We start from the raw sequence: 24823 nt of genomic DNA on the forward strand, positions 1-24823 counted from the left end.
ACCTTAAAGCTTTTCTACCAAGAAAGAGCATTTTTGTTATTACTGTAAGTCATAACCATCAAAAGTAGCAATGATTTAATGATTTATCACCCTCTGTTTTGGATTTATGAGTTTGGCTTTTTTTACTTGAATTGCTGAAAATGGTAAAAAAAAATTATTGAGTGGCTTTACAAATAGCCTAATGAAAAAAATAATATTCCTCATAAAATATTGAAGTACTGGTCTAAGAGTGTGTAGAAAAGCAGCTAAAGTGAAATCTTAACATTAGCATTAGCATGAATTTAGCATGCTAACAGTGTGTGCATTAATCTGAGGTTTTGGATTGCCTGATTTTATTATTTTTGGATACATTGCAATGATTATCTGTCTTCAAACCCCAAGAAAATGTGTGTTTTGTTGAACAAACTACAAAGAAATGAGTACTGTTTGAAGAATATGGCAGAGTAATCCAAATTGTGATGAAATCCCTTAACTGCTAGCTGTTGAATTAGCATTATAAGAGTCAAATTTTTGCCTCGGAATGAACAATTATACCTCTGATGAGTATCTGTTGAAATCATTTGCCTGACAAGCTCTTAATCTTAAGACTTTACTTCAGTGCAAGAACAGTTGTGTGTGATTGCCGTTTGTTCCAGGGCTTTCACGTAGGCCTAAAATTAATTTCATAGGATGTAGATTATTAGGCTCTGAACAATCTGATAAGATTTTATTTCTATGAGTGGTTGGTAGCATGCTCTTATTCTGCTAAAATATTACATCTCATTAAAAAAAGGGTTGAAATGGTTTCCAGGAATATTCCAAGTTGGAGCAATAAACATTGTTTTCCCTGTGCATGTGTGGGTTCTCTCCAGGTACTATTAAGTTAATTTGTTACTTGAAGTTGCCGTTTGGTGTGGGTTTGTGTGTGTGCGTGCATGTTTTTCTTTTTTTAAATTTGTCCTGTGTGTTGCCTTGTGATACACTCGCTATCTGTCCAAGGTTCACCCAAGCTCTGACCGCCGGAGATCAGCACCCACTTATCTGCGACCCTGCACAGATAAGTGGGTGCTGATGACAGAGGGACAGATGGATGGACGCTGAAGGAACTTGATCTGCTACCAGTCAGGAGTCTGTGGATGAAAGTTTGAAGCAAAGTTTGATAAACGAGATAAATTGATCAGCTATGTATGAGGTGATTTTTCTTTCAATCATCTCTTTGATGGAGAGATAAAACCTTTAGATGTAGATGAAGTTATCAAAACACATGTTTACCATGTGTACCACCTCAGGCGTACACAATATGGATCCCCAAATTCTACACACTCTTATTAAAACGGTTTGGGAGATTTTAAAAATCGGATTGTGAAAAGTGCGTTGGAAACTTTTTATATTTTGGCGGAAACAGGTAAACTATGCAAAGGTACCATAACGTGATTGCATAAGTGTGCATAGCCTTAAACTAATCCTAAAGCATTTTGTCTTATTAAATTCCCGCCTGCTGTAGTAGGGAGTCTAAGTATCCCAAAATAAAGTTAAATTCTTCTCCTATGATATTCCTTACATTTGCTCATTTGCACACATTCGCTGTAGGTATTGGTGACACATGATCAAAACATTCAAAGGCATCAATTAGGAAAAGGGAAGAATATCAATAACATCAGACACATAACATGATACAGGAAGATAGTCACCAAACAGTGTATAAAATATGGGAAAGTGACATTGCAAGTGTTCAGAGCAGCTGCCAAGAACTTGTGATTAATACTAAAGGAATTTCTGAACTACTGGTTGGGTTCTGTATCTGACAACAAGCCCATGTAATCTCCATTTTGAGGTGGAGTAGAAGACACAATTCCTCTCTTTCAAAGGAAACATCCAGGTGTGGCTACATTCTGACAAAACCCTGTGGGAGGGATCATGTTTGATAGTCTGATAAAAACCAAGGTTGAAGCTTTAGATCACAATTCCCCAAAGGAATATTTGACATAAAACCAACCCAGTGCATCGCCAAAAAAAGAACACGCCCACATTGAAACATTGCAGAGGCAGCATCATGCTCTGGGATTGCTTTTTCTTCAGAAGAACTTGTGTTTATGTTAAGGTGAATGCAGATGCACAACGACACAGTTGGTAGAACTATTGAAAGAGGTGGGGTCTTTCTGGGTGGAGTTTGTATGTTCTCCTTGTGCATGTATGGATTCTCTCCGGGTACTCCAGCTTCCTCCCACAATCCAAAAATACGACTGTTGAGTAAAACGATCTCTCCATATTGCCCTTAGGTGTCAGTTTGTGTGTGCATGGTTGTTTTGTCCTGTTAGTCTCTATGTTGTCCTGTGATGGAATGCCAACCTGTCCGCGGTGTCCCCATCCCACCCCCCAAATCTGCAACAATACAAAGAGAACGTAAAGTTATGTATAGTTTCAAAAACCATTCAGTTGTCTGTCAGAGAGCTGAAAGGGCAGATTGGTTTATTTTTTAGCATCATAGTCCATTCATGCAAACATCCAAAAAATACATATATTAATTTCACCTGAATAAATGTACATTTTTGGAATAGCCTGGCCACAGTCTAGAGCTAAAGCTGACACTAAATCTGAAGAGGGGTGTGGACCTCACAATGTATTAGAAAAACTTAAAAGGTTGTGGGGGCCAAATAATCAATTAACGATGCTGACAGATTCCTTCCGAAAAAGACCTTACACACAGACTGAATTAAAGGTAACTCAATAAAATCTTTTTTAAAGTTTAAGAGAAGACACTTTGTTGTTCAATCAGGTCATTAAAGTTTTTTTATTCTCCTAATGAATCTGTAAGGAGAAAAAGTAAAAAGGTTTTCAGCTAAACCATGCAAGATATGTTACGCTGAAGATGCTAAGAGTTTTAAAATGATTTCATTATGATTTCACATTCTTGTTTTACTATGTTATGAGGATCTTGCCTTGACTTCCATTCATTTTCAACCCTTTCTATGGCCTAACCCTGACCCTGACCTTACCCCTGAACCTAACCATTACCAGTGCATCCCTAACACTAACATACACTGAGTTCAGACTTCAAAACCAAACATCAAGCTAAAATAAAAGACAGGACAAGGATTATGTTCTTACTTTGCAACAACTAGCCCTCACTATGCAGGTAAAATGCAAAAAATGGTTCTCACAGCAACACCAACAGGAGCACACACACACACACACACACACACACACACACACACACACACACACACACACATATATATATATATATATATATATATATATATATATATATATATATATATATATATATATATATATATATGAGGATCTTGCCTTGACTTCCATTCATTTTCAACCCTTTCTATGGCCTAACCCTGACCCTGACCTTACCCCTGAACCTAACCATTACCAGTGCATCCCTAACACTAACATACACTGAGTTCAGACTTCAAAACCAAACATCAAGCTAAAATAAAAGACAGGACAAGGATTATGTTCTTACTTTGCAACAACTAGCCCTCACTATGCAGGTAAAATGCAAAAAATGGTTCTCACAGCAACACCAACAGGAGCACACACACACACACACACACACACACACACACACACACACACACACACACACACACACATATATATATATATATATATATATATATATATATATATATATATATATATATATATATATGCATTTAAATGAAATAAATTGAACACGTCACACTCATGAAGACAAGTGGGGGCACACCTGTGTGCCTTTAGAATGGCTGGGGGCGGCATATCAGTATAGCTGCTGCAACAATGGCTTTAAAACACTCCTGACAGAAAGACCAGAGGGGCCAAGGTGTTGGTGTGATCAATTAATTACAGCGAGGAGGAAAAGGAGAACGACTTAGTGTGTGGGAACCTCTCAGACCGAAGTTATATCTTCCATCTGTGGAATGATGTAATGCGAGCTTTGCCGTTTATCTCAAAGCACAGCCTTCCTAGCGCCGAGAACATGCCTTCAGACTCTCAGTATAACACTTGAAAACACAGGAGGAAATCTGAGAAAGTAGTAGTGACACTTAGTTTTCTCCTTGGCTGAGCTCCTCTCGCAGTGTTAGTTGAGCACTCGACCTTTTACAATAACTTTACGAAACCGTGAGGAGCAAACGGATTACCAACCTTCCGTGGCATCAGTATAATTGGGCCGAGCAGGATTACCGCGCCATGTAGAGCACATATTTATCAGCATCCAGCCATGGCACATTGCCCTTGGTTAGACTCCTAATGGGCTGGGGAGTAAATATTCATGACAAAGAAGCAACACTGAAACTTCTCAGCATCATCCTAAATGAAATAAAAAACGCCATTTCTTTGGAATTGGGGGGGATTTTAGGTTAGAAAGCTCACAGGAAACCAAACCCGTTCCTCCTTCTGATTGGGGCAGAAAGATCTCCAGAGGAGCCAATATCAGAGATAATGGTTTCAAACAAACTGATGTGACATGAGGCAAATAAGATCAAGTCTAAGGCAGGCTGAGACTGGCAAAGCTACAGCAACGGGATAAAGCAGGGAGATCCAAGCAGTGTTTACCATAACCTGCATGCACAGATGTGATCCCTCTGTACTTACTCCTCACACACTCACACCTCTCTGTCTCTGAGGGCCAAACACTCTGCTTTTTTTCTGCGAGCTACATGACAAGCCATTGTTCTCCTCCCCTTCCCCAGGGGAGCTTTACAGCCGTGACAGTAAAACCAGCTGTAGCGCCGAAAAACTCCGGTGCCAGTTTAACAACTCCCCCGTGTTTTCAAAGAGGTGCCCATAAATTGTGACGGTCGGACAGGCCCCCTTAACCGCCTGACCCTGGAGGAGGTTCCGCTCAGTAGACGATCATCAGGAGAGAACCATTTTTTTTATTTACGCTCTCGTTCGGTGTGCCGGCCTGTGTAAATGTGGACAGCAAGTGTGAAATCTTTTAACGTCGCAGTAAATGTCAGGATCAGAACATGAACAATGTCTTACAAACTGACGAGAAGCTACATAATTTAAAAAGGAAGGAGCAAGACCTTTTTTTGCAGTTTGACATTGTAAGTTTGGGAATGGCTAGTACAAATAAAGTATGCCGTTTTCAATTTTAAGTTTTGGTTTTCGTCATTTTTAAGTATCAGGACACACATAACAAAAATAAAGATATACAAAAGAAGAACGCAGAAGCCATAACGTCAATATTATCATGTTAAATCCACCTATGTAGCCCTAAATACATTTTGTTGTGTACTTGGAGTCTTCGGGAGTCTAGAAAAGTTCAGTTCAATTTTATTTATATAGTGCCAATTCATGAAACATGTCATCTCAAGGCACTTTACAAAGTCAAATTTAATCATATTATACAGATTGGTCAAACATTTCCTATATAAGGAAACCAGTTGATTGCTTCAAAGTCCCGACAAGCAGCATTCACTCCTGGGGAAGCGTAGAGCTACAGGGAGAGTCGTATGCATTGTCCATGGCTTTGCAGCAATCCCTCATACTGAGCAAGCAGGAAGCGACAGTGGAAAGAAAAACTCCCCATTAACGGGAAGGAAAACCTCCACCAGAACCAGGCTCAGTATGAACGGTCATCTGCCTCGAACGACTGGGGGTTACAGAAGACAGAGCAGAGACACAACAAGACAGACAAAAAAGCACAGAAGCACACATTGATCCAGTAATCTGTTCTACATTAGATGGTAGTAGCAGGTGAGCCGTCTTCTCTGGATGATGTCACAGTTAACAGAACGCCAGACCAGGTGTACCTACTATGAAGATAAAAGAGAGAGAACAAAAAGTTAAAAGCTGAAATGACAACAGACAACAGAACCCAAAAGCTGGATTTAGTCCGTCCAGGTGCTGATATTTTTATATCCTGCTTGGGTCGTATAACGTCACAGTATTTTCTGCGGTACTGCTAAACCAGGTCATGGACTTCTGGCTTACTAATTTTTGTGAATCAGTCAAAATGTTCAGTTGATGGGTGTATTAACCCACACAATTCATTACACCAACCCCTAGCATGCTACAAAAATGGCTGGACGGGTTGCAACCTGGAGGGGGGCGGGTGTGAGGTGCCTCATTTGCATTTAAAGAGACGGTACCAAAACAAGTTGCTCTCAGACGCAGCTCAGAACAGGGGCAAAAGAGGGGCTGTGGGGCTAAATTAACGAGGCATTCAGACCAAAGCATTGCAATTCCACTTTATGTAGACTAAAACTGACGCTACATCCACACAGAGCCAAATACTGTATCTGCACTGAAAAGTTTGAGCAGAAAGATGAAACTGCATGAAGCCGGAGGAGCGGCAATAGGCGTCGTAATACCTATGCCACACTAATGAGTGGAGCAGTAATGCTGCTAGAGAAGTAAAGAAGGAAGAAAAAGGAAGACGATCTGGGAGAAAACAACGGCTCCATCTGAATGCCTCTACCGTGTAAGAATACTTTAACCAAAGCATAGGGGGCAGCGGTCGCTATGATAAGTGCTGTCCGAATAGTGCAGTACGTAAGGAAGGGGGTAGGAGAAGGAACCTGTATGTTTCTACTCGCGACTAATTTAGCATAGGAACCTCGTAATGTCCTTTACCGGCATTAAGGAGCTATAAGGAATCCCATCCTTTGCGTGACATGACATATAAGCACAGCCCCACCTCACGAAAATTAACAAAAATGGCTGGAGAGAAGAGAGTGCATACTTTGTAGTTCATTTTCTGAAGGCATTGGGCCCGGATTTGACTAGAATCATCTATGTGCGTTTTTTTCACGTAATGACATCAGAGTTAAAGGGTGTCCAAAATCGGTACAACAGTCCAAAGTTTCTTTCCCACCCACAATAGTGTTTTTACTGTTGACACCTATGACAGTTCAAGGAACTATAATTAGATGTATTCAGATTGGAGCCAGTGGACACAGAAGAGAGGGAAGAGGCGTTTGTGTTCGGACCAACGACAAAGCGGGTTTCACAAATGCAGTAGAGGAGCAATATGTGCTGATGTAAAATCCACAGTAAATTGAAAAGTGTCTCAAACACTCCAAAGTTTGTCAAGTGTTGTTTGTGTCAACGCATGCTTTGTTCTCATGAAAAAAATACTGGTTTGTCTTCTTCAGCTTCACTCGAGCATAACACTTTAAACTCCTTCTTATTGCCACAGAGACTACAGTGAGAACGCAAGTATGCATATACAGGATTTTTTATTTGATTTAAATATAGCAGTGCAATCCGCAAATGTTACATTCATGGTAGCTTGCAAAAGAAAAGTAACAATACCTGTTAAACTTTTACTTAATCACAGCCCCAGACCTCAACGTATTATGATGTGATTTTATGTGATAAACCAACACATAGTAGTGCATTGTGGAAGATAAACGGTGGATATTTTTAAACTTCTGTCACAAATAAATGCATCCATTTGTATTCAGCACTCATTACTTTCATACCCTTAAATAAATCATTTGTGTAGGCACTTGGCAATAGTCCACTAATTAGGGGTCTATTAGAACCAGAAAAAGCTTTATTTGGCCATGATTGTGTAAACCATCAAGGATTTTGGCTTTGATGAATCCGGTTGTTCTTTCGAGGCCTCCGAGGTTTGTAAGAGAAGATTAGTGAAGACCAAGCAACACAGGACAGAGGAAAAAGATCTGCAGAAGTAGCAAACCTACCAAGACATGACCGTCCACCTAAATGGACAGGCTGGTCAGGGAGAGAATTAATCAGAGAAGCACTAGATAACTCTGGAGGAGCTTCAGAGATTCACTCATCAGATGACAGAATCTGTCTCCACAAATCTGGCTTTTGCAGTAGAGTGGCAAGAAGTAAGCTGCTGTTGAAGCCATGTAGGGGACACGGCGAACATAAGGAAGACGGTGCTCTGGACAGATAAGGTCGATTTAGACTGTTAGTTGTGCGTAGCAAAAAATTAACATGGCACCTCACACTGAAAATGGCCTCCTTTATGGAGAAACATGGTGGTGGTTGCATCATGCTGGGGGATTTCAACAATTTCCCTCTGGGATTATTAAAGTATTTCTGATTCTGATGCCGACTGAGCTTGTGGTATTTTGCTTTTCAGATCTTTATTTGTGAAAAACCATTACAAACCATGGGTTCTTTCCTCCACTTCACAATTGTGGACCCCTTCGTTGGTCTGTGACATAACATCCAAACAAAAATACATTAAGGTTTGTAAGATGTGAAAAAGTTCCAGAGGTTTTGCCGCATCTGCAACACTCCGTAAGGGTTGAGATTTAATCAAACATACCGTGGCAGCAAATTAAGGTTTTTACCTTTAATTTAACTACTGACCAGACTTCTCTATGTATCATTTAGGTTGCAACAGTGCCAGTGGTGTGTGTGATGGGGAAACCTGGGAGGCAGCCATGGAAGTTACGTTTTCCAAAAACCAGCTGGTCGGTCTCTGAGCTGACTAAAATATGCTATCAGCAGGACACACGACGGCCGGTCCCTGTTCGCCTGCCAGCTTAGGCTTGATCTCGGAAAAGCCCGGACAGTTTGCCTTGGAGGACCTTTGACAGGTCACCTAATGCGTTTGTAGCGGCCATGCTGGCTTGAAAAGAAATCCAGCATCCAGTAACCATCGGAGCAGCTGTTCCACAGTAGCCTGATCCAGGGGTGATTTTTATTTTATTTTTTTCCTGCCTCGTTTGCGTTGTTTTTTATGGGCTGATGGTATTCCGCTCGTGCGGATTAAAGACTAAAAGTGCCTTTCTCTCCTTTCTGTCGCAGCGTGTTAAAGCTTCGGATGACGGCGGGGTCAGACGAGGCTGCTGGGAAACGGAGGGCACTGGTTTTGCAGAATAAGCTGGAACCTTTGGGCTAGCGAGGGCAAACTTTGGCCCGCTGCCATGGTTGGGGTGTGGTCTCCCCTTTCCCGAAAAAAGTCCTGTCCCCACAGCCAAGGTCATCTGTGTCACTTAGGCTCCCGGTTTGGTTTCCTGTCTGTCTTAGTCACTTACCATGCTTTTTTTTTTTTATTCCATTTTCTGTGCGCTTCAGCTCATCTGAGTCTAAGTCACCGAAATATGTTGTCACGCTCACAGTTTCTGTAGCGAATAAATCAAAAATCTTGATCTCTCTCAGTTTAAGGCCCTTATTACCGACTCTTACTGCCGTCCTCTCCGTCCAGAGATGGGTTTGAGGTTTTGCTGTGAAACGTGTGGGCGGAGAGAAGGAGTCTTTTCGGAGGACAAAAACGATAACCTATCATTTTTTAGTCATGTTGAGATGGATTTGCTCCCGGCACTGTCACTGAGTGTCTCTAGGAGTGCTTTTTAAGGTCTCAGAGGGGCCATGCAGCGGGCACGAACCAAAGTGCTGCTGCTCTCACCATCAAAAATCCCCCTTGAGGTTGGAGCAGAGGGTGAGGACCGGTCTGTGTTTGTCTTCGTCTGCTGGCGTTTTTGTCTGCAAATCAGATCTAGCTGAAGAATGACGAGCCATTTTATCACCTGCACAAAAACATCAATAAGAGGAGTTTAACTCTATCACAAAAGCGCATTAACCACGAGAGATCTCAAATGATGTTGCACCCCTATCAGCTAAATTTTGTGTTTTGTGTGTGTTATTATCAGTTCCAGGGTATATTTTTAAATCACACAAATAGGCTGTTCATTTAAACATTATGAGTGTCTTGGTTGATTAATAAAAGAAATACAACTAATAAAACCGAAACATATGTCTGCATATTCACTGAATAGAAGTAAAAGCAATGATGAAAACAAAAAAAACAAACACCAGAACCTTCCTTCTAAAGGTTTTGGGACATCTGGAGCATCCAGAGAAGAAAAGGTGAGCACTGCCGTGAGTCCCGAGGCGCACCGACAGCGAAGCGGACCAGCCAGACAAAGCGTATTTGTTTCTCAGCTGATGGAGTGGGATTCCTGATCCCGCTCAACAACGCTGCCAAGGAGAAACGTCTTCCAAGAGCCCAGGCACAGTTTGGTGATCCGTGGATTTCCCAGCACAGCACAGCACTGTGTCACAAGGCGGAAAAAGGCTGCCAAGTGGCTCAGAGATCAGGACATTGAAATTCTCCTCTGACCCAGACTGGATGGATAAACATAAGTCAACAAACTGCGGTCAACTCTAAGTATTCAATAAAACCAGACTGGGTGACCAGCAGGCCAGGATACGGAGCTAATTTCAACACTGTCACTTTTTGCATCAATCTGATTTCTTCCCTCAAAATGTTTTACTTTTAAAGCCATAATAACAAATGAAAAAAAAAATGTTTGTTTGAAGGTTTTGCTAATCTATTAGAAACCAAATAATTACTTGAGCATTCATTTTCTGTTTCTGCACCTTTTGGATTGTTTGTGTTGTAAAATACCAGGAATTTAACAAACGATCCCCTTATATTGATACTGAAGAGATTTGAGCTTAATGCCATAATATGCATATTTTTCTAAGTTTTGTATTTAAATGTGTTCTTAGTTTTGTCTATATATATATATATATATATATATATATATATATATATATATATATATATATATACTGTAGTTGTTTGTTCTACACAAATTGCCTCGAGCTACGTCAGGTTTGATGTTGAAGAATTCCTTTCATTTCCTCAAGTTCACTTCAACATAAAGTTGCTTGTTTCATGCTGACAAACAGGGCCAAACAGGAATCCGTGTGTCAGCAGCTTTAAGAAGAAAATTTAAATAAAGAAGCGGGTTTCAGATGCTTTAAAGCAACTTTCTCTCACAAAGAGCAAACCTTTAACCTCCAGGTAACAGATGTTTCCTTTTTTTTAAATGTTATAACTTATGGGTGAGGGAGGCCAGCTCATGTCTGCCGCAGATAAAATGCCTTGAAATGTATCCAAAAAAAAAAAAAAAAAAAAAAAAAAAGCGGAAACATCTGAGGTCATTTCTAGTGGCTTTAACAGACATCTCTGTCTCTGTATCTGATTGCATCTACTTTGACTTGCTATTATGAAAATGCAGAATCTGGTTTATGTATTGTATGTTTCTAATCATGGAATGAAAGGAAAGTGCACCAGAAAGGCATTTTAAGCGGCATGCTCTGAATATGAGGACTGTAAAATGTTTAGCCTAACATCGTAAATCCTTTTGTTTGTGGAAATGAAATGCATTTAAGAGGGAGAATGAGGACAAAGAAAAGCGACTAGCATCGTTATATGTGGCTACAAGTGAGAACATATCAGGCGAGATAGAGAAGCCTTTAGTGCATTTGCCAGATTAGAGGATTTTCCAGTAAGTAACTGGTTGCCTTTCATCCAGTCTGCTCAAGCAACAGCTTGCACAGATTCATGGGGGGACGCGAGAACGTTACGAGGCATGATGGGGCTGCAGCCAAACAGCACAACGGGCAGAGCTGCCAACTCTTTTGCATTTGTTCAAAAGTTATTGGATCTTTTGAAGCTCCATAATGATGCCTTTGGACAGGCGAAGCTTTGTTATTACGCAGCAGGGACTCGGTAAAAATGAGCAAAGGCAGCTTGTTAGGGCTCACACCGAAGACGGGTAGCTGCCAACATCGATTACTTCATGAGTTTCATACTCGGATTCAGTAAACCATGTGATCTTTTTTGAAAATGGGGAGAGGACTTATGCATTAAGAGGAAATAAAACCCATAGCAGTTACCCTTTAAGAAGAACAGTTTTGCATTCCCTTTGAACTTTTTCACATTTTACCACGTTGCAACTGAAAACCTCAACGTATTTTATTGGGATTTTATATCATAAATCGACACTAAGTAGCACATAATTATGATGTTGAAAGCAACAGGCATCAACCTGAACCAACAGGCCGGTCAGAGGGCATTATTCAGAGAAGCAGGAAGGTCGACTGAGGAGGGGCTGTGGAGACACAGCTCAGGCTGTAAAAAACTGTTGACTGGGTTGTTGTAACCAATACAAATCTGGCCATTTATGTATAAGCGGGATAAACAAATCGATCGTTAAAAGACAGAAGAAGGCCCGCTAGTAGTTCTCCAAGACATGTAGGGGAAACAGCGAACCCGTGGAGGAAGGTGCTTCAGTCATGTGTTTGGGCTTCCATGCAAAACACTATATGTTGTGGAAAATTTGACTTCAAACAATTAAAAATCTCAAAAAATAAAGAAGTAATGCGAAGCGTGAAATAAGAAGTTTACAACAGGGGGGAAAAAAAGATCTGTAAAACAAAAAAAATGTGGTTGAAAGGGAGCTAGGAGCAGTGGCTTATCCAGCCCTGCCCTTAAAGCTGACGCTGCCTGTCTCCCTGAACTATGGAACATGGCAGTGGTGGCATCGTGCTGAGGGGACAATTTTCACCAGCAAGGACATGGAAGTTCGTCAAAGCTATTGGAAACATGGAGGGAGCTAAATACAGGGAAATCAATGACAAACAATCTGGGCTACAATGAAGATACTAAAGCGGTATTTGCAGCAAAAGGTGGTTCGACAAAGAATTTAGTTAGGATGACTGAATACTAACCCATGCTACACTTTTCATGCTTTGATATTTTTTATGAGAATATATCCTTTTTCTTTCAGTTCACAATTTTGTGCCATGTGGTGTTAACAAAAATAAATAAATAAATAAATACAATGAAGTTTCTGGTTGCAACACAAAATATGGAAGAGTTCAAGGATCAAGGCACAGCAAATGATCGCAGCCCAAACTATCAGACCCACAAACAGACACCAACTGAGAAAATAAACTCCCATTTAATTGATTCACAGCAATGCATCCAGGGCACATTTCTTATAGCAAACAAAGGAATGTACACTTCTTTACAGATATATTAGTCCATGTTCTCTGACAAGCATTCAGCTCTTAATACAGAACCAAATTCCACCTTTTTTTTTTTTTTTTTTTTTTTTTTTAAAAAGGATGGTATTGGAGCTGAGACAGACTGAACTGCATCCAGGAAATCCTTCTGTGAGCCGTCCAAGTCTTCATGTGTGACCTTTCGATTACAATTACCAGGATATAAGCAAAATGTTGCAAACTTCTGATGTATTTGGCATATGGGCAACGTGATACAATCAAAAGTATATTTAAAGAGAGATGCAGAATAATCACATTATTAATATGCGCAATATTGCAATAGCAACACAGCAATCTAGCCATCAAATGTAACAAAACTACGAGCAGGCCGCAGGTTGAGTCGCCTCCAAACTCACCCAGCAGTGTAGACTTTAAGACTTTTGCTGAGTCTAAAAAGAATCTGACACATAAATAGATGTACCATGTATAGTTCTTCGCCTTAAAAATGTATATGTTCTGTTTTTTTATGCATTAGTCCCTAAGAAAACTAAATCTGACTACGATACCGTCCTCAGAAAACAACAAAAAGGGTGTGGAAGCCTCTACAAAAATAAAAGAAATAGTGTTTCTCTTTTGCGAGTGACTAAAAAAGTATAAATCAGACCACAGTGTATATTTTCTTCTTGTACATTATAGTCCTTAGAAAAAAAATTAACCAAACTTTATTTTCATTTGTGATAAGGTTTGTAATGGAATTCAAGAGAAAAAAATTAAATAAAAAAAATACTAATAATTGTATTGGCCCTGAAAACCCTTCAGAAAAATAAAAAGGACATGTTCCAAAGAACTCTGCTCTGTTTAATGCAATATGTGACGTCATCAGAAGCATGTGAGCAGGGTTGGCTTGTTCTCAAGGACCGATTTTATTTTAATTAAATAAATATCTCTAAACAAAAATAGCAAAACAGCAACAATAAACTACCACGGCATGTCATGGAATAGGTGAAGGAGAGTTTGATCTTACAGAAAGGTCTGGCTTGTAGCTGTTTTTACTCGTCAGCTCTACACAGAAATACTCTAAGGTCCCTTTCTGGCAGGAAAAACATTGCAGTGACGAGGACTGACTGATGCCTCGTTGTAATTTATGTTTCAGATCGAACCTGCCGACTACGAAGACGCTCCAAGATCATCCAGCAGCGACACATTTCAAATATACCCCGCTTTGTAAGTGCTCTCTCTCTCTCAGAGAAAAGAGAAATAAAACGCTCGCAGTTCAGTCTCCACAGCTTCAACAAAGCTCCCTGTGGTTGTCCTACATCTTTAACCCCTTTCTCCTCAGGTCCTCTTTGGCTTCCTTGATCTGTTCCTGCAGTTCTCTGGCCGCCTCGTCGCAGTCGTTGAAGGTGGCCACCCGGTAGCCCACCGTGGCCAGGGAGTAGCAGCCGAAGGAGACCAGCAGGTAGAGAGGCATGGGCCAGGCCACCTCCCTGTAGGTCCGGGGGAGGCTCAGCTCCAGCGGATCGAAGGCGACCACGGCCCATATAGCGCCCAGCAGCGACGCTCCGAGCAGCCACTGCAGGAGTTTAGTCATGACGGATGTTTGAGCAACGAAGAGCCTGGTGGATGAGACAAACTGTTAGCACCGTAGCGTGGCGACGGGTCGGATTACGTGGATAAAAGCGACTTTTTGGGGGGGCAACAACAAGGAAGCAGGACCGGTAAAACTCGCTCGACACACACATAAATACAACTAAAGACAGCTAGAGTGTCAAAATCACTTCCGTTCGTTTATATTTAAATAAAAAAAGCCCAGTGTGTTTACCTTCTGACAAACGCCACCTCAGCTCTGCGCAGAATAATGACGTCGCCCTCCGCGATGCCTTATGGGAAATGTGGTGAGAGACGCAGCAGTTCTGAACGGACCACAAACAATTATTTTCTTAATGTTATAGGAACAAGTTAGATATTATGACATGAAACATACACATAAAAATGATAATATAGCGACAAAATGTTAGAATATATATTAGGTTATTGCGATATATTTACACATTTTGAGTTATTATTATGAGATTTGTGGTTATAGATAGATAGATAGATAGATAGATAGATAGATAGATAGATAGATAGATAGATAGATAGATAGATAGATAGATAGCTTTATTTGTCATTTTGTATGCACAAAGTGCGTACAGAACGAAATTTAATTTGCATACAGCTAACGAATTTATTATAATACTTTTATAAACAAATAGGGCTTGATCGAAAGTTTCAGCTGTTTACTGTCTGTATGGACTCCTGGAAGGACATTATAATATGGTAATTGAGCTAAACTGAATTTATTTCTTTGTGTGTTAAGTTTCTAATTCTTTTTTGAAAACCTTTCTGGTACAATGTCCATCAGAAAGGCCTTTGAGACTGGGGGTCAGACAGATCACTCTGCTGCGTGTAATTTTACCGCTGATGTAACATCAACAGCCGCACCCAGTCAGCTGTGAGAGAGAAGACAGTTTGTTTCGACCGTGTCTTAAGCGAGGCATCATCTTCATGATTTACTCGAGCCATTTTCAAAATTAGGTACCATTAGCAAATCTTAAAAGCTCTCCTTGAGGGCTAATGTTTTTTTTTTTTTTTTCACACGAGAGGAATCCAACAACAATTTAATCAGGGGTCAGCAGCAGGCTGTATGTTCTTTGATCTGAGAATGATCTGCCTGTTCATTCAGGGCGGTAAACTATCCAGGTGCAGAGGGCACAGATTTCTCCAGGGTGGAATCAGGACTTGGAGAAGATATAAACATCATTCAGTGAGCCGGGCAGAGCGACACGCTGAGCAGCCGCTGAGAAATAAACATCATTCTCTGGGGAGAAAAAGGAGAGTTATTCTTAGGACTGGGCTGTTTATGTTTGTCTGCATTAGTGTTAATAGTGTGAGGGACATTCTGAGCTTCTGCCAGAGGGGTAGAGCCAATTTCTTCTGCTTATTCAGGGTCTAGTGGGCAAGACTGGAAAACAGGTTGCATGAAGTTTCTAAAAATATTAAGTTGGCACTGCAAAGAGTTCATCATTTCTGTGTGTCAGAGTTCAACAAAAGTAGCACAACAGGAAATTGCCTTGTTCAATGTTTTTGTAGGCCTTCATTCATCTAATCAGATTTTTAAAATGTTGGAAAAATGAAACGACAAAATCAAAATAATCAATAAAAGACTTACTCCAGAATCAAGGGAAAAGAAACACAAAAGTGAAGCCAAAACAAAATGCGAGATTAATGCTCTATTGATGATATAAGGTTAAGAATGAAGGTTAGAACTCAGAGGGAATATGGTCCAGTTTGGATTTAATTTGCAGTAAGGAAAAATAACTTTCTTAAAAAAAAAAAACACAGCAACTCCTTGATCAGCAATTTCTGTCCAACATCCTGCTTTCTGTCTCCATGGCAAACAAATTTCACATGGATGTTGTAGATACATCCACTACATCCACTGCTTCTTTGGCTTTTACATCTGACGTAAACTATGATATATTTAAGATTTAGTGTTTCACAGAACTGTACTTCGGGCTGAAAGGATTATTTTGGATGGTTGAAGTGGAAATACCTAAAGACACATTCAGTCTTTATTTTTAAAGTTACAACCAGGTGCAATGTCTTGAGTCACTGTGCACAAACAGGAGTAAAGACATGGGCTAGAGTAACTTCAAATGAGTGCCTTTAATAATGCGCCCCACCGCCTGGATGATCCAGTAGCCCTGAGTGTCTTCGCTGGGAGACATCTAACAACCTCAGAGAGAAAATGTAGGTCCTGTTTGAACCACCCCCACAAGTTGTCTGAAAGGACTCAGCCTGCTAGTGGACTTCTACGCTTCCAGACAAGACTTTCAGTGAAACGTTTGAAAGTGGGTTGGTTTTATGGTTGAATAACAACACTACGTTTGGGATTATCAGCATGCACACTGATGCCTTCCGGCAGGACAAACTCTGAGTTTCAGGCTATTCTCCCTCTATAAGCCTGTTCAGACTCCAGCGCTTTGTGAAAATAAACAAAAGCCTTTACCTTGACTGGAACCGACGGACATAGTCATTTCTGGGCAAAAGTGTGTAAGACAAAGGTGACTGTCAGCTTTATTTGTGGAAAGATGAAAGAGTTTTTGACACACAGCTAGGCCTAAAAGTAATAATACACATGACAGGATCAATTTAATGTAATCTGACAAGTTTATATTGACTTGAATTAATATCACATTTTACAGTGACCCAGAAAGGGTCCAGAATTAAATCTGACAGAGAATCTGTGGAGGGAGCTAAAAATTAGGGTGATGGTTAGGAGGTCTTACAACCTCAACGACTAGGAACCCATCACCAAAGATAAGGGGAAACATGCCAAGAAGTTCATCCATTCTAAGAAGGAGATTAATTGTATGGCTAAGACTTGACTATTGATTGTTGAGAAAGGTATGAATCATTTTTGATGCACCACTTTAAATAAAATCTAAATGAATGCATATATATATATATATATATATATATATATATATATATATATATATATATATATATATATATATATGCCATTATGCAATTATTAAATTGTTAGATCACTCCAGCCGTAGATTTAACCTGTTCCATATTAGACACTAGTGAATGGTCTGTGTGAGCAATTTATCCTTCATTCTCCAGACTAGAATAGCAACAACGATACCCTTTCCAGATAAGTTAGGTACTAAGTAAACTAAAAAAAAACTAAATAAATAAAAAAACATTAAGAGTTGGAGCATGCATGGAACATTTTTAGCAGGTTTATTCCTCTTATTAATTTATATATTAATATTAACACCCGTTTTTGTCAGTGAGGTGGTGGAAAAGGTGGAGAATTAATGTGCTCATCCCATCTAATTAGGTGCGACGTGGTACATATCACGGTGTCAAGGTGAGCCTCCTCTGCTGCCCTAACAGGATAAATTGGATCCAGGTGGGATCCCCCATGACACACAGCATCATCACATCATTCACTACGTGTGTTGGGTCCAGGCCGGGCTGCGCGGAGACGAACAGCAGCCTGAGCGTGTGTGACCCACAGTGGGAACGGCCGGGCTGGCTTTTCTCAGTGCGTCTCCCTGCCAGCTTTTGTTCCGTTCCAGTACTCAGGAAACCTGCGCTCCGGCCGAGAAGGCCTGGCAGACACAACACGACAGCCTGCGAGCGGGAGGGGCCCGAAACTGCGAAAATGAGACTCAGAGAGAGACAATGAGACACGAAGAGGGAGGCATACAGCAGTAAAACAATACAGGAGATGGGGGGGGGGTTGTAGAATAAAGGGGCTGATGCAGTGGCAGCTGATATTTTTTTTATTAAAAAAATAGAGAAACAGGAGGGGAGGGGGGGGTCATAGCTGACAGGACAAGAGAGGGAAAGCTGAGATGAGCAGGAATGAAAAGAAAGGGTGACTGAGTGTGTGCACGAAAGAGGAGAGGCCAGCGGAGCGGACATGGGGAGAGGGTTAGACTTGGGGGGTGAAATCTGGGGATTTGCAGGTGCAAGCCTGAACAACAGATGACCTTAATGGTGTATTAAATCCAGCTGTTGCTTATCCAGACTTAAATCCCATCCAACACCTTTAGCAGCACCGCAGTGTGCCTGCTCCACCTTTGATTCCCATAGAAATACAATACATCTATAAAGAAAAAAAGAAAACAAAGCAATAAACAGTAGACAAAGCAATCATGGGAAGCATTCTGGGGCCAAGGGGTCTTGCTCAGGGACCCAGATTCCAAGCAGGGATAGCAGATAAGACGGGCAAATAGAACAGGATGGAGACTTCTGTTGACTGTATCTCTCTCGATTTGTCAATATTAGGAAAGGGAAAAGTCTTGATAAGATGGTGGTGCTTCCAAATGGTTTTATAAGGCTCAAGATGTGAGTAAATGATAAACGTTTTACACATGAAATGTAGGGAGCGAGAACTGGTGAGGCACACAAGGAGACCAAGAGCTTACGGTGCTGTTTAGGATAACAATAGAGCTCGGGCTGAAAAACAGGAACCCTCTGTTTCCTGAGCTGGAAACTAAATCTGTGCGTTGTCACCAGATCTGAGTTAGAGGGATCGAGTGTGTCTGTTTTTTTTTTTTATTTAAAGAGGCAACATCTGAATGAAAAAAATCACTTGAGAGGTTTTTGTAGATTTGAGTGTAAAACTAAGTTAAAAAGTGATTGAAGATGGGGGGGGTTGGAAAGGTTCCCAGCTCTACTGCTTGGCCCCCAGGAACGCTGCTGGCCATCTTAAAATTACACTCTTACACTGAAATAGTTTATTAGATGCCCTCACAAGAGCAATAAACTGTTCCTCAGACTGCAAGTCAGCTGAATCTGGATTGAGAACCCTCTGCAAGCCCACACACAGCTGATAAATGTCCTCAGCCCTGGATCGCTCACTGACAGCCCGAGTCAGTATGCAATCACTGTGATAATAGCTCTGGGACACATATGCTACTTAGGATCTACTTAATGAAATCTCGGGTTATTCAAAGGTCAGAACGTGGTCAAGTGTGACCAGCAGAGACCACATGAGAGCAGCACTTGTGTTCCCCTCGCCGCCCCCCTTTAAAGAAACCCACCTGTTTCATCTGGGAAACAGTGGAGGAATGTGCCCCCTCGTCCTGCTTCCAGCCCGCTCCTGCCGCTGTTCCAATGAATCTCATCACACAGCCCGTGTTTTCCCCACTAATGCTTTGTTTGTTGACCTTTATGAGACGCCAGTACCCATTATCTTCACGGGTCGGGCAGCTCTGCCCCATGACACAGACCCTTCAACGACAATCGCGGCCCACAATAAGTGTACATCTGGGTCTGATCAAATCCCTCTTGTCAGTGTAACAGCCTTTAACAATGAGGCGTACACTTCACCATGTCTCCCTCCTTCCTCTATCTGTTCTCTCCACTCACCCCGAAACACAACGTCCTTCAGGATTACCGTTATTGACAGTGAAACTAATTGCCGCACGGCCATGAACGTTCCCCCCGGGGCCATTTTAAAGTGGACGGCACAGTTTCCTTCAGCATCGAAATCTGCACTGAAGCCCAGAAGAGATATTGATTATAAATGCATTAATATGGGTCATTGCAGTTTGCACAGCGAGGGGCGGATGATGAATGGCTACATGTCTAGACTTAATAAACTGACCTCATCACCCGTTTTCATAATGGATGGTGACAGGACGAAAAGGGGGGAAATCTGTTTAGCAGTCATGGATGCTCATCGCAATAATGGAAATGATGCACAAAATTCTTAGAGATACAAGTGAATTAAATGTGATTTTTAGCCTTAGGGATGATCAGAAAACAACAAAACGCAACAGTGGTTTTCGGTGCAGGAAAATTAATTGTTCAATTGTCACGCTAATGGAAAAATGTTGATAACGAATGTTTTAAAGGCAAATGTGCAAAACTAAAATTGGAGCGAGGGACACGTTTAAGTTGTCTTTAGTGTTTTATTGCCAAGCCCTTGTTTTGGGTTTCCTCCAGATCAGTTTCTGTACAAAAAAAACAAACTGAATTATTGTTGGTTATGATTACTGATGGATCAACGGCATGGGTTAAATTAATGTAAGACAGCCAGTACAAGTTTAAAATGAGGCTTGATTACAGCCTGTTTTATGTTATTGGCACATAGAGTGAGCTCTTAGCTTGCCAGGAATGCTGGCGCATTGAAAAAAGAATTTTATTTTCATTCTAAAAATGAGAAAAATATGCAATTTTGGGGGGAAATCATGTCTTACCACCTTCTTGAAGGACGTGTTGCTTTTGGTGCGACCCTATTCTCTATAGTCCTGCAAACAGACCGAGAAACTCTCCTTTCCTTTAAAAAAAAGTAACTTATACAATTGTAATTATTCTTTTCCATGTCTAAGGATTAACTTATGGTCTGGGAATCAAATTTCACTGTTTCTGAGTGGTTGGGTGAATATTTGTCAGATTAATCAGGGAAGGTCATGCCAATGGTTTCCTTTTAACATGCTGAGGTGAGTGATTCTCCATCAGCACAATCCATGGTGTCGCATGATATCAAGTAATGTTTTTATGTGGTCATTGCTGCAATATTTGAGTATCATTTCTGGAAATGCTGTACCAGTGCCAGACATGCCTTGGACATACACACACTGAGAAAACCATCAACATATTCAGATAATCTGTGGTAGTCTGACTTAGCTGGTGTTAAATGAGTTATTCTACAGCTTTAACAAGATAATACTGGTGTATTATTTACCAAAGGCAGCATTTCTTTCTCTCACTGAAATCCAGATTATAGAAATATAAATTGTTTAATGAAAATTATAATTCAAAACAAATCAGCCAAATTATTTTGTTTTTTAATAAAATCAACCAAAAGGGATGATCGGTTGTCTGTTGACTGGCTTGAATGCTAGTTGCATCGGAATACTTGTAACAAAGTACCTAAAACCCAACTACTTGTGGTAGTTGGGTTTTAGGTCTGTTTTGGAGTTACTGTGCAGACCAAATACTATTTATTTCACATTTCACATGTATGTCATGGAATAAAATGAATATGATCAGCATTGGATTGATGCATATGTGTTAAAGGCAAAGGATTTGAGGATTAGGGATTTTTGATGGGACTGGTCAAAGCCAAAAAAGCAGATTTTGACCAACCCAGACAGCCGTTTATTGCTAATAGTGATGATCTGTTTGGATTTATGATGTGTGGGCCTGTCTGTGTAGACACAAAGCATACTGCATCAACGGTAGACTTGCTCCACCCAAAGGCAACAACTGCTCCACATCGTAACAATTTGGCTCTGTGTTTTTTTTTTTTTTTTTTTTTTGCTGGCTTCGTGAGGCACTTGGCAACCTTTCACCCCTTTACTGAGCATCTGTAAGGTGAGGAAGGACAGATAAGGCAGCCATGGTGAGCTGCTGAGAGCTATTGACAAGGTAACAGATCCACTTATCTAGGCCGTGGGCTTCAGAGACATCATCCGGCTTTATTTTTACAGATGAATTAGAATGTCCCTTACCTCTCTTCATGTTCTGCATACGGTATCTTACAAAAGCGTTCACAAGCATTGAGATTTTTCACACAAAGAGAAAGGATGCAGGCTTTTTAATTTGTATGAGGCTTCCCTCAGTCAATTACAGCTCTAGGTGTTTTGTGGGTTCTTTTTTTTAGCTTTTCACATCTAGACTGTTGTTTTTGCCCATTCTTCTGCAAAATAGTTCAAGCTTAGTCAGATTGGATGGAGGTTTGCTACACTGCAAAAAGGGAACTAGAGGTAAGTAAAAAAAATTGAAATTAGTGTATTTATCTTTGATTTGAGCAGGTAAATAAGATTATCTGCCAATGGAATACAAATTTTGCACTTTATAAATAGCAACAGCTCACCTCCATCATCTTATAAGTGCATTATGTCTAATTATCTTATTTTAGGGGTCAAATGCTCATTCCATTGGAAGATAATCTTATTTACTTGCCTAAATTATGGGCAAATACACTCATTTCAATATCATTTTGCTTATTTTTAGTTCCCTTTTTGCAATGTATGGATTCTCGATTGTATTTAGGTCAGGACGTTGACTCAGCCATTCTAATCCATGAATTTGCTTTAACTTAAACCTTCCCATTATAGGTCCAAGTGTAGGCTCGGGGCTGCGGTCCATTCCTGAGGTGAACCTCTGTCCAGGTTCGACTCTTTTGCATCCTCCAACAGGTTTTCTTCAAAGATTGCTCCCTTGTTCTTGTCTCTGTAGGAGAAAAGCATTGTGTCATGTTCTCCAGGTGTTTGGGTTTTGGTCCTCTTTTGTGTTGTTTTCTGCATTTTATTGTTGTTTATTTATGTCCAAAATGGTCTTGCTGTATTTTATTGCATTTCTTTGTTGTTTTTGTTGCTATTTAAGGTCTGATTATATTATTTATTTATTTTTTTTGCGTTCAGTCTCTTAGTTTATTCTAATGCCATGTCGTTTTGTGCTATTGGATTTATTTCTCATTATTCACCGCTGGATTCCTCCATTACTCTCTCCATAATCTTTCCTGTTTCCGGCTGTTATTCTACCTGGGCTCCATGACCTGTTCCTCCTGCACTTCCCCTTGTAAGTTTCTTTATTTTTTTCATCCAGCAGTAACATACGGCAAGACCTTTTATGAACATAAACAACTAGCGCATGCTGAATACATAAACACAAAAGAGTTTTATAACTTAACCCTATTTTGAACTTCTTAGCAACTTTCTTCTTTACCTGTCTGCTATTGTCCTTGGTCTTCACAATGCTGTTTCTTGACAAATGTTCTCCAACAATCCTGTGAGGTCTTCTAAGAACCGCTGGCGTTTAGATTGATAATAAAATACACATATCTGGACCATGCTTACTAATTAGGTGACTCCTGAAGGCAATTGTTGACCCTGGGTTTTATTCAGGCGTGTCCAAGCAAAACAGGATGATTACATATGTCCGCCCACTTTTCAGGATTAAAAGAAAAAATAAACATAAAGAATATCTCCCACTTTACAATTTCCACCACTTTGTGATAACAATCCATATAAAATGCACTGAAGATTGTTATTATAGTGTGACCAAATATGAAAAAGGTCATGTGATATGTATACTTTTGTAACACACCGTACGCTTTATCCATCTGTCTTCCCACTGTCTTCACCATCGCACACATATCACTCAGCGTCTGATGTATGCACAGCTGGTCTTGACAGATCCGTCCTGGAAACCCGTGGGTTTCAGATCCCTTAACGATCCACAGATTTGACTTTCCTTTTCACTCATGGAGGTTTTAACTGTGTAAGGGAATATGGACGTCCGACTCAGGGTGTTTGCCCACGGTGGGAAATCGCTCAACATATGGTCCATCCTGATAGACTAAATGGATGTGTCACTTAGTACATGAAGCCCAATACAGAATTATGGTTTTGAACCGTGCGGGCAAATGGCCCCACACCTGCTCTCAACATTTGTTACAAAGAATTTTAGGCTGTTAGTCTTCCTAGAATGCTTTTCCACACCTCGGTTTTTATGGGAGCCATAACATTAAACATTAAGTCAGTGAGCAGACATGTCTGTGGGGTTAGAACTTCAGGACCAAAAGCTGGATAGCTTGGTCCACCACACACACAGTTGAGACAAAACAACGGGATTAATAATGCAAACAGGTGGATGACTTATTGTGAACTTCTTCTCTGTATTTTGAGTTATTGAACTATGCTGCACATGTTCACCAACTCCGCCATGGGAACCAAATCAGAATTACGGTTAGTAATTTTCCCGCTGCGTGCTTTGAGATTGTCATAGGAGACAAATGCATTCAATATGGAAGCCATACAATCACTTTAATTACTTCCCGAAAACCACCAGTCTCCCCCACAAAAAAACCACCCCTTGGGTAGTTTAAATGGCTGGCTTTACTGCAAACAGGTGCTTTGTGCACTGCCATAATTTAATATTAAATGCACCTGCAACACTATAAAACATTAAGCATGGAAATGAGAAACCAACTGTCTCCAACTTCAGTAAAACTGTGACGGACTAGACCTCCAGATTCATAAGAAAGTATTTTTCCCTTCCATTTTTTTTATTTATACTTTTTACCCTTTTGTTTATGTTTGCCCTCTTGTCATACATAAATGTTTCAGGTCTTGAAACCCATTTTAACATGAGACTAAGATAGCAAGAAAATACAAAATTCAGTTCAGATTCTGATGATATTAAGAGAAAACAAAGCATTTATGCCAGAGAAAAAGAAAACGGAAAATAAACGGCTGAAAAATGGAAAAACTACTATCCTTCTGGGCTATTGCTGCCATTTTAAATAGCAAAGTAATGCTACAGACAAGGATCTGCAAGTAACCAAGCAACAACAAGGTAGTGAAAAGTAGCAAATTTGACACAAACCGAGTGTGACATCGCACCGCAATGTTATTTTTAAATCCTCATTTCTTTTACTCTGTTTTAACTTTCTGTTTTATTCATTGTGTTTGATTACACTTCTTTAACAATACCTCGCCCTGCGCTTGGGTTCTCACATCACCACAACATGACACCAAAACTTGAAAAGAAATGTGCACGTCTGCCCCACTAAAAGGAAGTTGTC

The 24823-nt window shown here is 40.4% G+C and overlaps 1 protein-coding gene across 1 annotated transcript; it reads right to left on the minus strand.

Moving 5' to 3' along the window:
- Positions 1–12655: 12655 nt before the first annotated feature.
- dpm3 (dolichyl-phosphate mannosyltransferase subunit 3, regulatory) lies at positions 12656–14638 on the minus strand. Its single transcript, XM_012875444.3, has 2 exons — positions 14540–14638; positions 12656–14333 (listed from the first exon to the last, which is right to left on the minus strand). Exon 2 carries the CDS (start codon positions 14306–14308, stop codon positions 14030–14032), a length of 279 nt encoding a protein of 92 aa, XP_012730898.1. The 5' UTR covers positions 14309–14333; positions 14540–14638; the 3' UTR covers positions 12656–14029.
- Positions 14639–24823: the final 10185 nt, after the last annotated feature.

Source organism: Fundulus heteroclitus, chromosome 13 (assembly GCF_011125445.2).
Source record: "Fundulus heteroclitus isolate FHET01 chromosome 13, MU-UCD_Fhet_4.1, whole genome shotgun sequence".
Taxonomy (NCBI): domain Eukaryota; kingdom Metazoa; phylum Chordata; class Actinopteri; order Cyprinodontiformes; family Fundulidae; genus Fundulus; species Fundulus heteroclitus.